Source organism: Apodemus sylvaticus, chromosome 4, assembly GCF_947179515.1.
Source record: "Apodemus sylvaticus chromosome 4, mApoSyl1.1, whole genome shotgun sequence".
NCBI lineage: Eukaryota > Metazoa > Chordata > Mammalia > Rodentia > Muridae > Apodemus > Apodemus sylvaticus.
The window spans coordinates 66,742,828-66,753,904 of NC_067475.1; the positions used below are offsets into that span (position 1 = coordinate 66,742,828).

The 11,077-nt window shown below is 49.2% G+C and overlaps 1 protein-coding gene across 5 annotated transcripts in view; it reads left to right on the plus strand.

Annotated features, from left to right (window-relative positions):
• Positions 1 to 9,990, plus strand: part of Bcl9 (BCL9 transcription coactivator) — an 85,077-nt gene extending 75,087 nt beyond the window's left edge. For 3 of the 5 annotated variants that reach the window (XM_052179669.1, XM_052179668.1, XM_052179672.1), the window contains exons 7-10: positions 541 to 640; positions 2,801 to 5,039; positions 6,195 to 6,455; positions 7,610 to 9,990. In XM_052179669.1, coding sequence (XP_052035629.1) covers positions 541 to 640; positions 2,801 to 5,039; positions 6,195 to 6,455; positions 7,610 to 8,727 — 3,718 coding nt within the window. In that variant the 3' untranslated portion in view covers positions 8,728 to 9,990. The remainder of the gene's footprint in view (positions 1 to 540; positions 641 to 2,800; positions 5,040 to 6,194; positions 6,456 to 7,609) is intronic. The other 2 variants (XM_052179671.1, XM_052179670.1) reach the window with 2 other exon arrangements.
• The last annotated feature ends 1,087 nt before the right edge of the window (positions 9,991 to 11,077 follow it).

Here is an 11,077-nt window from a genome sequence, read left to right on the forward strand (position 1 = left end):
TAGGATAATGAGAAAATATAGGAAGAAAAATCTCTGGAATTCACCAAAAGTAGCTACTGTGAACATTTTGCTCTAATATTCCAAGTTGTTAGATGATGTAATGAGTTTTTGTTTACTTACCAAGAATACCTTCATACACTTTTCCCTCCTCGTTTACTCCCAAGGTCAGATGTGGATCTTCACAGTCTTACTCTAGCTCTAGGTGTTGGGATTTCATGTCCGACTTTCCTAGGTGGCTTTGAATGAGAACTTTCTATGAACCACCTAACTAGATTTGTCTTGGGCTTTTTGGTGTGTTTTTGGTTTTTTGTTTGTTTGTTTTGCTGTTGTTTAATACCCATATAGGCATTCACTCATGACCATCTTCTAACTTCAGACATTTGATGGTAAATGATAAGGATAAATAATGAAGTGTGTTTCTTTTGATTTCTTCTCATCCAAGGTTCCCAGTGGTCCTTTACCCCCATGGGGTTATTAGTCTAGAATTGCAGCTCGTGGAACAGGAGCAAATGCTAATGCGTTGTCTCGTCTGTCTTACAGGGCTGCAGAAGCTGTACTGAAGGGCCAGGTTGAAACGATTGTCTCTTTCCACATCCAGAACATTTCTAACAGCAAGACAGAGAGAAGCACAGCCCCCCTGGTATGTGGTTTAGACTTGGAATGATGGCACCAGGGTTCTGCAGAGCCTGAAAAGGTGGCAAATGAAATGGAGAGTGAACTACTCTCAGCGGCACAAGCAGTGGTCTGGGTACTTCACTCAGTTCTGGCACCGTGAGGTCTTAGGCATATCATCCGACTAGCCGCTTCTACTGGAAAAGGCGAGAGAGCATGGAAGAAAGCCAAGCTCAACCTAGTGACACCAGGATTAGAGTCTAGTGACTCTCCAAATGATTATTTGTTTTGAATCAAGGCCCATTGAGTATTTTTTTAATTGCTTGAAATTTTCTGAAGCTAGTCTGTTTCCTTTCTGGATTGTAAACAGCCAGTATAAACTACACTAGAAAAAAAGTATCTCTCTAATCTTATAGATTTCCACTTGTAGTCAAAACTTATTTGTTGTGAAGAGGCATTGTACCAGATGCAGGGAGTGAGTAGAAAGTTCTAGACAGTCTTTCCTTTCAAAGAGCATAAAGTACAGTTCTGGGATGATGGGTCTTAAACATGAAAAACCTTGAATGACAGTAGATGATGAATTATAATTCAAGATAAATTAGATGGCCTCTTGTCCAGCATGTGTGTGGAAGAGGGCTCCATCTCCAGGGCACAGCAGCACTTGGGGTTTCCTGGATTCAAAAAAGGTGCTTCCCAGTCCTGCGCCCCTCAGCTACTCAGTGAAAACCCAGCCTTGTCCAGGCTGTGCTGCAGGGCAGCCCACCGCTTTATTGACGCTGTGACAGTTCCCGACACAGCAGTCACCTCTGCCTTATCTGGTACTAAAATAAGATTGGAATAGGAGTTTAGGGAGGATTGGTAAAGACTGATTTGATTGATTTCTCTGCTGCAGTCAATTTATGAAATCAGTACCCACCTGCATCAAACTCATCGAGACTGGGAAGCAACACCAAATTGAAATAGCAGCTAAGCAGAGGCGTCCTCCGCCAAGGAATATCAGATATGGAATATGCTTTTGATGGTTCAGAACCACACAGATTCAGATCATAAACACATATACGCTTATAAATGAAACACAAACTGTTCTATGCTTAGATGCCCACAAAGATTCAGGTACACTTTTGCCCATAGGCAAACATTCCAGCTCAGCTGAGAGCAAAACCAGTGGGCATCATCCCAACACAGTGTCCATATTGTCGGTGACGGGCCTTTATCTAGGATGCAGTAGAGCAGCGGTCCTTAATAAATGATAAGCAGTCATCCAACCTGTTAAAAGGGACAGCCTTGCTGATTGGAAAAAACAGATCTAGAGACACTGTGAGCTAGACAGTCTCGGATTTCTCCACAGACACTTCCTGCCTTCAGATTAGCTTACTACAGCCAATATAAAAACTCTTATCAAATACAGAATCAGTGATCACAAACTGAAAACAGAAACCAGAGGCGCCAGGCCCATGGAAACCCCAGGAGGAAGTAAGTGGATCCTCGCTGTCAGGAGGCGTGGCACAGAGCAGGCTGCTGTCCTTTCCTGCCGCCCTGACTGGCTGAGCACAAAGCCACAAGTGACTTTTTGTTTCCTTCTTGTGGAAACATCAGCCCTTTTGATTGATAATGAGAAGTCTGTATAATCAGGAAACAGAAAGAAGGTGTTGGGTAAAACCTCCCACATGCCAAGGAACTAATCTTTCCTTAAATCAAAAGTATGTGGTAGACGTGTAATCTCAAACCTGTTCCTCAAAAATAGATTCCCAGAGGTATTCAGTAGAGTAGCTGTTGCTTGGCAAATTTATGAATTTATTGAGCCTAATTTTCAGGAAGGGAAAGAAGGGTTGACATAAGGTTTTTTAAAAAAGACAGTTATACGGGGCTGGAGAGATGGCTTAGTGGTTAAGAGCACTGATGGCTCTTTCAGAAGGTTTTGAGTTCAATTCCCAGCAACCACATGGTGGCTCACAACCATCTGTAATGGGGTCCAGTGCCCTCTTCTGGTGTCTGAAGAGAACATTGGTGATGTACTCATATGCATAAAATAAATTTTTTTAAAAAAAAAATGGTTATCCACAAGCAGTTTGAAAGGAAGTATTGCTATGGGTTTATGTTCCTGGGATACAACTTTTATGTCTTGTTTCTTTAATTGTCCTTCTGCTCAGTTCACCATTATGATACAAAGCATCTTATTTGTCTTCAGAACACACAGATGCCCGCCCTTCGGAATGACCCTAAACCTCTCCCACCGCAGCCTCCAGGTCCTGCCAGCCAGGACCAGAACTCTTCCCAGAATGCCAGACTGCAGCCAACTCCTCCCATTCAGGCACCAGCACCCAAGCCTGCGGCAGCCCCGCGTCCCCTGGACGGGGAGAGTCCTGGGGTAGAAAACAAACTGATTCCTCCTGTGGGCAGTCCTGGGAGCTCCACTCCACTGCCCCCAGATGGCACTGGGCCAAACTCAACACCCAACAATCGAGCAGTGACTCCTGTCTCCCAGGGGAGCAATAGCTCTTCCGCAGATCCCAAAGCTCCTCCGCCTCCACCAGTGTCCAGTGGTGAGCCTCCTCCCCTGGGAGAGAACCCGGATGGCCTATCTCAGGAGCAGCTGGAGCACCGGGAACGCTCCTTACAAACTCTCAGAGATATCCAGCGTATGCTTTTCCCTGATGAGAAAGAATTCACAGCAGGACAAACAGGGGGGCCCCAGCAGAACACTGGGGTTTTAGATGGACCTCAGAAAAAAACAGAAGGGCCGATACAGGCCATGATGTCTCAATCCCAAAGCCTCGGTAAGGGTCCTGGGCCCCGGACAGATGTGGGAGCTCCGTTTGGCCCTCAAGGACATAGAGATGTGCCCTTTTCTCCAGATGAAATGGTTCCACCATCTATGAACGCCCAGTCTGGGCCTATAGGACCCGACCACCTGGACCACATGACTCCCGAGCAGATAGCATGGCTGAAGCTCCAGCAGGAGTTTTATGAAGAGAAGAGGAGGAAGCAGGAGCAGGTGGTCGTCCAGCAGTGTTCTCTCCAAGACATGATGGTCCATCAGCCCGGGCCCCGGGGAGTGGTCCGAGGGCCTCCCCCTCCCTACCAGATGGCCCCTGGTGAAGGCTGGGCGCCTGGGGCAGAGCCATTTCCTGATGGTATCAACATTTCACATTCTTTGCCCCCAAGGGGCATGGCTCCCCACCCCAACATGCCAGGGAGCCAGATGCGCCTTCCTGGGTTCGCAGGAATGATAAATTCAGAAATGGAGGGGCCAAACGTGCCCAACCCGGCATCTAGACCAGGTCTCTCTGGAGTCAGTTGGCCAGATGATGTGCCAAAAATCCCAGATGGTCGAAATTTCCCTCCTGGCCAGGGTGTCTTCAGTGGTCCTGGCCGAGGGGAACGGTTTCCAAACCCCCAAGGCTTGTCTGAAGAGATGTTTCAACAGCAGCTGGCAGAGAAGCAGCTGGCTCTCCCCCCAGGGATGAGCATGGAGGGTATCCGGCCTGGCATGGAAATGAACAGGATGATTCCAGGCTCCCAACGTCACATGGAGCCCGGAAGTAACCCCATTTTCCCTCGGATACCAGTCGAGGGTCCTCTGAGCCCTTCCCGGGGTGACTTTCCGAAAGGAATGCCTCCACAGATAGGTCCTGGTCGGGAACTTGAGTTTGGCATGGTTCCTGGTGGGATGAAGGGAGATGTCAATCTAAACGTCAATATGGGATCCAGCTCTCAGATGATACCTCAGAAGATGAGGGAGGCTGGGGCAGGCCCTGAGGATATGATGAAATTACGCCCTGGTAGCTCAGAAATGCTGCCTGCCCAGCAGAAAATGGTGCCCCTGCCATTTGGTGAGCACCCTCAGCAGGAGTATGGTGTGGGCCCCAGGCCGTTCCTTCCCATGTCTCAGGGTCCAGGCAGCAACAGTGGCTTGCGGAATCTCAGAGAACCAATTGGGCCCGACCAAAGGACTAACAGCCGGCTCAGTCATATGCCACCACTACCTCTCAACCCTTCCAGTAACCCCACTAGCCTCAGCACAGCTCCTCCAGTTCAGCGTGGCCTGGGGCGGAAGCCTTTGGATATATCTGTGGCAGGCAGCCAGGTGCATTCCCCAGGCATTAACCCTCTGAAGTCTCCTACAATGCACCAAGTCCAGTCTCCGATGCTGGGCTCACCCTCGGGGAACCTCAAGTCCCCCCAGACTCCATCACAGCTGGCAGGCATGCTGGCCGGCCCAGCCGCTGCTGCTTCCATTAAGTCCCCTCCTGTCTTGGGGTCTGCTGCTGCTTCGCCTGTTCACCTCAAATCTCCATCACTTCCTGCCCCATCACCTGGATGGACCTCCTCTCCCAAACCTCCCCTTCAGAGTCCTGGAATCCCTCCAAACCACAAAGCGCCCCTCACCATGGCCTCCCCAGCCATGCTGGGAAGTGTAGAGTCAGGTGAGTAAGCTCACACCCTCACACCTTATGGCTGGAGGTTGCTCCAACCTGAGTTTGTATTTTATGGGAACTTATCTCTTGATTGAATAGTCAAAGCAGTGACCTTTGTCAAATTTTGTTGCAAGATGCATGATTGTCATTGCTTGCATAAAGTTATTCACAAGCACCCTGGCAAAGATTACATATAAGGGACTGGTGAGAGGCCTGAAAACAGACCTACGGCGATGGACTTAGTTCCCTGAATAGTTGACATTCGCATGCGGATACATGGCAGTGCAATGGCATGGTGACTGGTTAAGTGTGGCTCCCTACAGCCCTGCAGCCACCCACTTCAGCGGGTTAGCATCCAGTCAAAAGAATGGTCAGACCAAGCCCTAACCAGAGGGAGGCCCCTGCTCTGAGACCCAGGACAGTCCTGTTTGTAGCAACTGTGAAAACTTAAGCTCCTTGGTAAGCTGCTCTAGTCACACGTCAGCTACAGTTTGTTTCAGTATTTTCTTCCTAGGAGAGGCTCTGGCTTATGATGGTAGTTTCCCGAATTGGGACCAGAGGTGGTCAGTGAGGTAGCCTGGGGTGTTAACTACCGGGTTGGTGACATCTCCACTTGAGAAACACTGGAATCAGAATAAGGCAGGCGATTTACCCTAGCAAGCTAAAGTATCTCTCTGTGGGGTGGCACTTCACCAGCACAGTCGAGTGGAACCGCCAGCCGCCTCAGACATGTTTGTCATGGAAATTAATCAAGAGTTTGTGCAGAGTGATGGGGTTTGTACCTGACGTCAGAGTACACTCCTGTCTTGTTGGCATGCAAATACCTGAGTCGAATTCTAAATTACAGTTGTCCAAGGAGAGAAATCCACCTGTTCAACACCCTTCTGTGACAGTTATCTGTAAGCCTTCTTTTCCCAAAGACTGAGCCAGTATTTCTAGCACATCCCTGGTCTGCTCATCCTCACCCCTGCCAATCCTTTACTGCTCCGTCAATCTGGCCTCCCTCTGCACATAGAGCTTGGCTGGAAGACTGACCACTGCCCCAGCTCTGGCGACACTGCCTGTTTATCTGACTTGTTCTTGGCCTCGTCGGGCCATAGCCTAGTGCCCAGCACCCTTCAGGAAATAGCTAATTCCCTGCCTTACTTTGCTCTGTCCTCTTAGGTGGCCCCCCACCTCCGACAGCCAACCAGCCTGCCTCGGTGAACATGCCCGGAAGTCTTCCCGCGAGCACACCTTACACCATGCCTCCAGAGCCCACCCTTTCCCAGAACCCACTCTCGATTATGATGTCTCGAATGTCCAAGTTTGCGATGCCTAGTTCCACCCCATTATACCATGATGCCATCAAGACCGTGGCCAGCTCTGATGATGACTCCCCTCCAGCTCGCTCGCCCAACTTGCCATCAATGAATAGCATGCCAGGTAAGACGCGAGCTGGCACAAGGCAAACGGGAACTTTGTAAAGTGTTTATTCAATAGCCGTAGACCTGCAGAGGTGGAGATTTAACAAGTTGAAAAATGTGCCGGCCAAATTTCTATGTGAAGTGCCTGGCCTACAGGATTGATGCTCAGTTAGGGTGGTTCTGAGTCTGTAGAAGCGTGGGTGTGGTCAGTTTGGTAGTGTTGATCTCATCTTGTGTATGGGGCGCCTTTAGATTTTGGCTCTCCTGCAGCAGTGCTACACAGCCTTCTTTTTCATGTGCTAACTGTACTTTGATTTCTAAGTTTCTGGGAAAGCAGCTTCAGACCTCAGGTTTTTGCCCCCTGTTCTATCTTCATTCCCTCCTGAATTCACTCCTGCCAGCCTCACTAACAGGAAGTGACGTGGAATGGTGATGCTGATCATCAGAGAAGCTGTGACTTCTCAGCCATGCGTATCTGCTTCCCCTTTCGTTCTGATTGTTAGGCATACTGCTAATTTCTCAGTTACCTACCCAGTTAGCACATGTCTGTGGTTGTGAGGATCAGCAGCCTCACCGTACTTCATTTTAATTCCATAGAGAACACATGCTTACATGTCTCAGAGCCCGCAGCAGGATTGCCGGTGTTCCTTATTGTTTGGAAGTTACTGTTTCTTTAATAGTTTTATAACCTGGAGCTTTGATACCCTCTTTACAGCAATATGAAATAATACAAAATTCCACTTGAAGGATAAAAAAAAAGACCTTTTTGGTTTCCTTCTTGAGATTTGTGCTACTTGACCTTGAGAGATTCAATTAGTCCTTTATCCAAAGTAGGCTACACTTGAGCCACCCAAACAGATCCTATTCTGTATGAACCGTCTCCAATGAAGAAGACCATGCTCATCTGAAATTTAACTAAGACCTTTTCAGAGGAAATATGTCCCATGCTATCTTTAGTCATACAGTTAAAGGCTTGGTGATGCATTGTCTGCTTCCTGGTGCTACTGGCCTGTGTGCCTCCAACCGTGTCACCAACTTTTGGTGACAGGGATTCTGTATTTTTCCAGCACAGTGCACATGTGATACATAATAATTTTTTTGTTAGTGATTCGTTATCATTTTTGTGATTTGCTTTTGGTTGAGTTGATTCCTTTAATGTCTTTATTTTTCTAGGAATGGGCATTAATACACAGAATCCTCGAATTTCAGGTCCAAACCCAGTGGTTCCGATGCCAACCCTCAGCCCGATGGGAATGACCCAGCCACTTTCTCACTCCAATCAGATGCCCTCTCCTAATGCCATGGGACCCAGCATACCTCCTCATGGGGTCCCAATGGGTCCTGGCTTGATGTCACACAATCCTATCATGGGACATGGGTCCCAGGAGCCTCCGATGGTACCTCAAGGACGGATGGGCTTCCCCCAGGGCTTCCCTCCAGGACAGTCTCCTCCTCAGCAGGTTCCATTCCCTCACAACGGCCCCACCGGGGGACAAGGTAACTTCCCAGGAGGGATAGGTTTCCCAGGAGAAGGACCCCTTGGTCGCCCCAGCAACCTGCCCCAAAGTTCAGCAGATCCAGCACTTTGCAAGCCTGGAGGCCCAGGGGCTCCTGACTCCTTCACTGTCCTGGGGAACAGCATGCCTTCCGTGTTTACAGACCCAGATCTGCAGGAGGTAATCCGACCTGGAGCCACCGGAATACCTGAGTTTGATCTCTCCCGCATTATCCCATCGGAGAAGCCCAGCCAGACACTGCAGTATTTCCCTCGAGGGGAAGTCCCAGGCCGCAAACAGCCACAAGGTCCTGGACCTGGGTTTTCACACATGCAGGGGATGATGAGTGATCCAGCCCCTAGAATGGGATTAGCATTGCCTGGCATGGGAGGCCCTGGGCCAGTAGGAACTCCAGACATTCCTCTTGGTACATCTCCATCCATGCCAGGCCACAACCCAATGAGACCACCAGCCTTTCTCCAGCAAGGCATGATGGGACCGCACCACCGGATGATGTCACCAGCACAATCCACAGTGCCCGGCCCAGCTGCCCTGATGACCAATCCAGCTGCTGCTGTGGGCATGATTCCTGGCAAGGATCGGGGGCCTGCTGGGCTCTATACCCACCCAGGGCCTGTGGGTTCTCCAGGCATGATGATGTCCATGCAGGGCATGATGGGACCCCAACAGAACATCATGATACCCCCACAAATGAGGCCCCGGGGCATGGCTGCTGATGTGGGCATGGGTGGATTTAGCCAAGGACCTGGCAACCCAGGAAACATGATGTTTTAAGCTGCTACGATTGGATGTGCCGATCCTTGTCAAGATGAGATTCCAGGTCCTGTGAGCTGCTTTGACGGAGCTCCAGGAGTCCTTACTGTTGGTCATGCAATAGGAGAAGAGGGACCCGGGGCTGCTTTGAGGGAGGAGGGAACCAAGAATGTATGGATTTACCGGAAAACAAATTATCCATTTAATCAACAGGTGTGTTTTTTTTAAGATTTATTTTTTAAAAATTATTTTTGTGGACGTGGGGATCCCGTGATGGCACCTACTTTTGGGAATCCATAGCCGTGTTTGAGAATCGCCATCGGTCAGTCGTGCGTTGTGCCGTTCTCTGTTTACGTCCTTTGGACTGGCTTCTCCCAGGATTCTTTTCTGTTTTTTGACTTTTGAGTTGGGCTTTATTTTGTGTGCCTGTGTGTATGTATGCATGTGTGTGTGTGCGTGTGTGCGTGTGTGTGTATGTGTGTGTATGTGTGTGTGTATACTGTACTATATTGTAAAAGGGATTTTAGCAGAGACTTTAGTCTTTGGGGCAAGAGCAGAACAGGAATGCTGGTGTTTACTTTAGATGGAGAATCCATCTTCAGACCTTGGACTATTTTCTTTCAACTCCAGTGTATAGAAAAACCAAACTACGACCTCAGAGCAGAGTATTAATGAAAAGCACAAAAAAAGGAACTGAGTTCAGCGAGGGGTGGGGGGAGGGGGGACATTTTTCTTTTTTAAAAATACTGAAGCTTGGGGCGTTTGTTCTTCAGTTCGTGTGCTCTTCAGCACGGTCTCTCTCCGCACACAGACCCACCCTCGCGGTTTCCATCCTCTCCTCCTTCAGTTCCTCGGTTAAGTGTGTTTCCTTCCTGTGACCCCGCTGGTGACCCTCTCCTCCCCCCTTCTCTTCCCCTTGGCAGCTGCAATACCCGGGTTCTCTGGGGTTCTCCCGGGAAGCCTCGCCCCTGCCTCGGGTTCCCTCTGGTCTCTCGTCCCTCCCAGCCCTCCCCCCCACCCCTGTGTACTCCTGTCCCTTGCCCACCTTGTTTCTTGTTCTCCTTTTCTTAGGAATTCCCAAGTGAATTTTATTAATGTGGGAATGGAACCGATGCTAAAAGCTATCCAGGATTTTGTTTTTGTTTTAAATTTTGTGTTCCTTCCCTTTCCTCCCTCTTCCCATGCGTGAAACGTTCTGTGTAATCTTCATTAAATTTGGTACAAAACCACTCACCAGAGCTGTGGTGTCAGAAAAATAAATATATTGTTTCTTACAAAACTGAACTGCGTTTTTGTGCCTTGGATTCCTGTTTGCTTCGTAGCAGGGCCATTGATTGCTGTGTGACGGGAGCCTTCGTCCTGGGTAAGCCGTAGAGATGGGGAAGGAGGGGGCCTCTTGGGAGCATCTTCCTCCTGGAATGCATTCTCTGGAATCCAGTCACAGGAGAAGAGCAACCCCTCCTCACAGCTGATCTCTAGAGCAGCAGTTCTCAATCTCTCTAATGCAGTGACCCTTTGACACAGTTCCTCATGTTGTGGCCCCAACCATAAAATTATCTTTGTTGTTGCTACTTCATAACTATTTTGCTACTGTTATGAAGCTGGTTTCCAATGGTCTTAGCTGACCCCTGTGACAGGGTTATTTGACCCTTGGCAGGGTAAGCACTGCGGTAATCAAGACCTGGCCTTCACTGGGTTCCTTAAGGCATAGATCTTCAGTTATTTAAATAAGCCCTGAGACCTCCCTGGATCTCCCTGACGTGAGATATTACCACACCTACACATCCTGTGTCTCGACTAACCATGAGACTGGTCTTTTCTGTCCATCCTCCACCCCAGCCTGCCCCTGGTCACCTCTGCTAACCACACGGTCTGTGCTTCCCTCTGCCCAGGCCCAGCACGTGACGTCTCTCCTGCACAGTCTGCACTGAGGAACTCGGTGCTGTGTCCCTGTGCAGTTGATCTTGTTCAGGCGAGCGGACTCCTTTTGAGTTGTAAGTGTGAGGTGCTCGGGGAGTGGGTGGGTGTCTGTGCACATTCATTCTTAGGAGGAGAAGCTGGGCCAGGAGCAGTGGGTCTGGAGTCAGACCTGTACAAACTGGACTTAACTGGCGTTTCTTCACACTGTTAACTGTGAATGCGGCTCTCTCTGACAAATGCTTCTGAGAGCTGCTTCCGCCTTCGGCTGTAGTGTGTGCTCAGGAGCCTCAAACAACAAAAAGATGATGTGCACACTGGGGGATCCATGCCGCCAGTCCCCTTGGTGTGTGCTTTCCTTTAGTTTTTAAGAGGACCTGTGAAATAAACCGTAATCGCCTTTACGGAGGGGGCAGTAGAGCCCACAAGCTTAAGAAGTGTTTTATTTTGATCT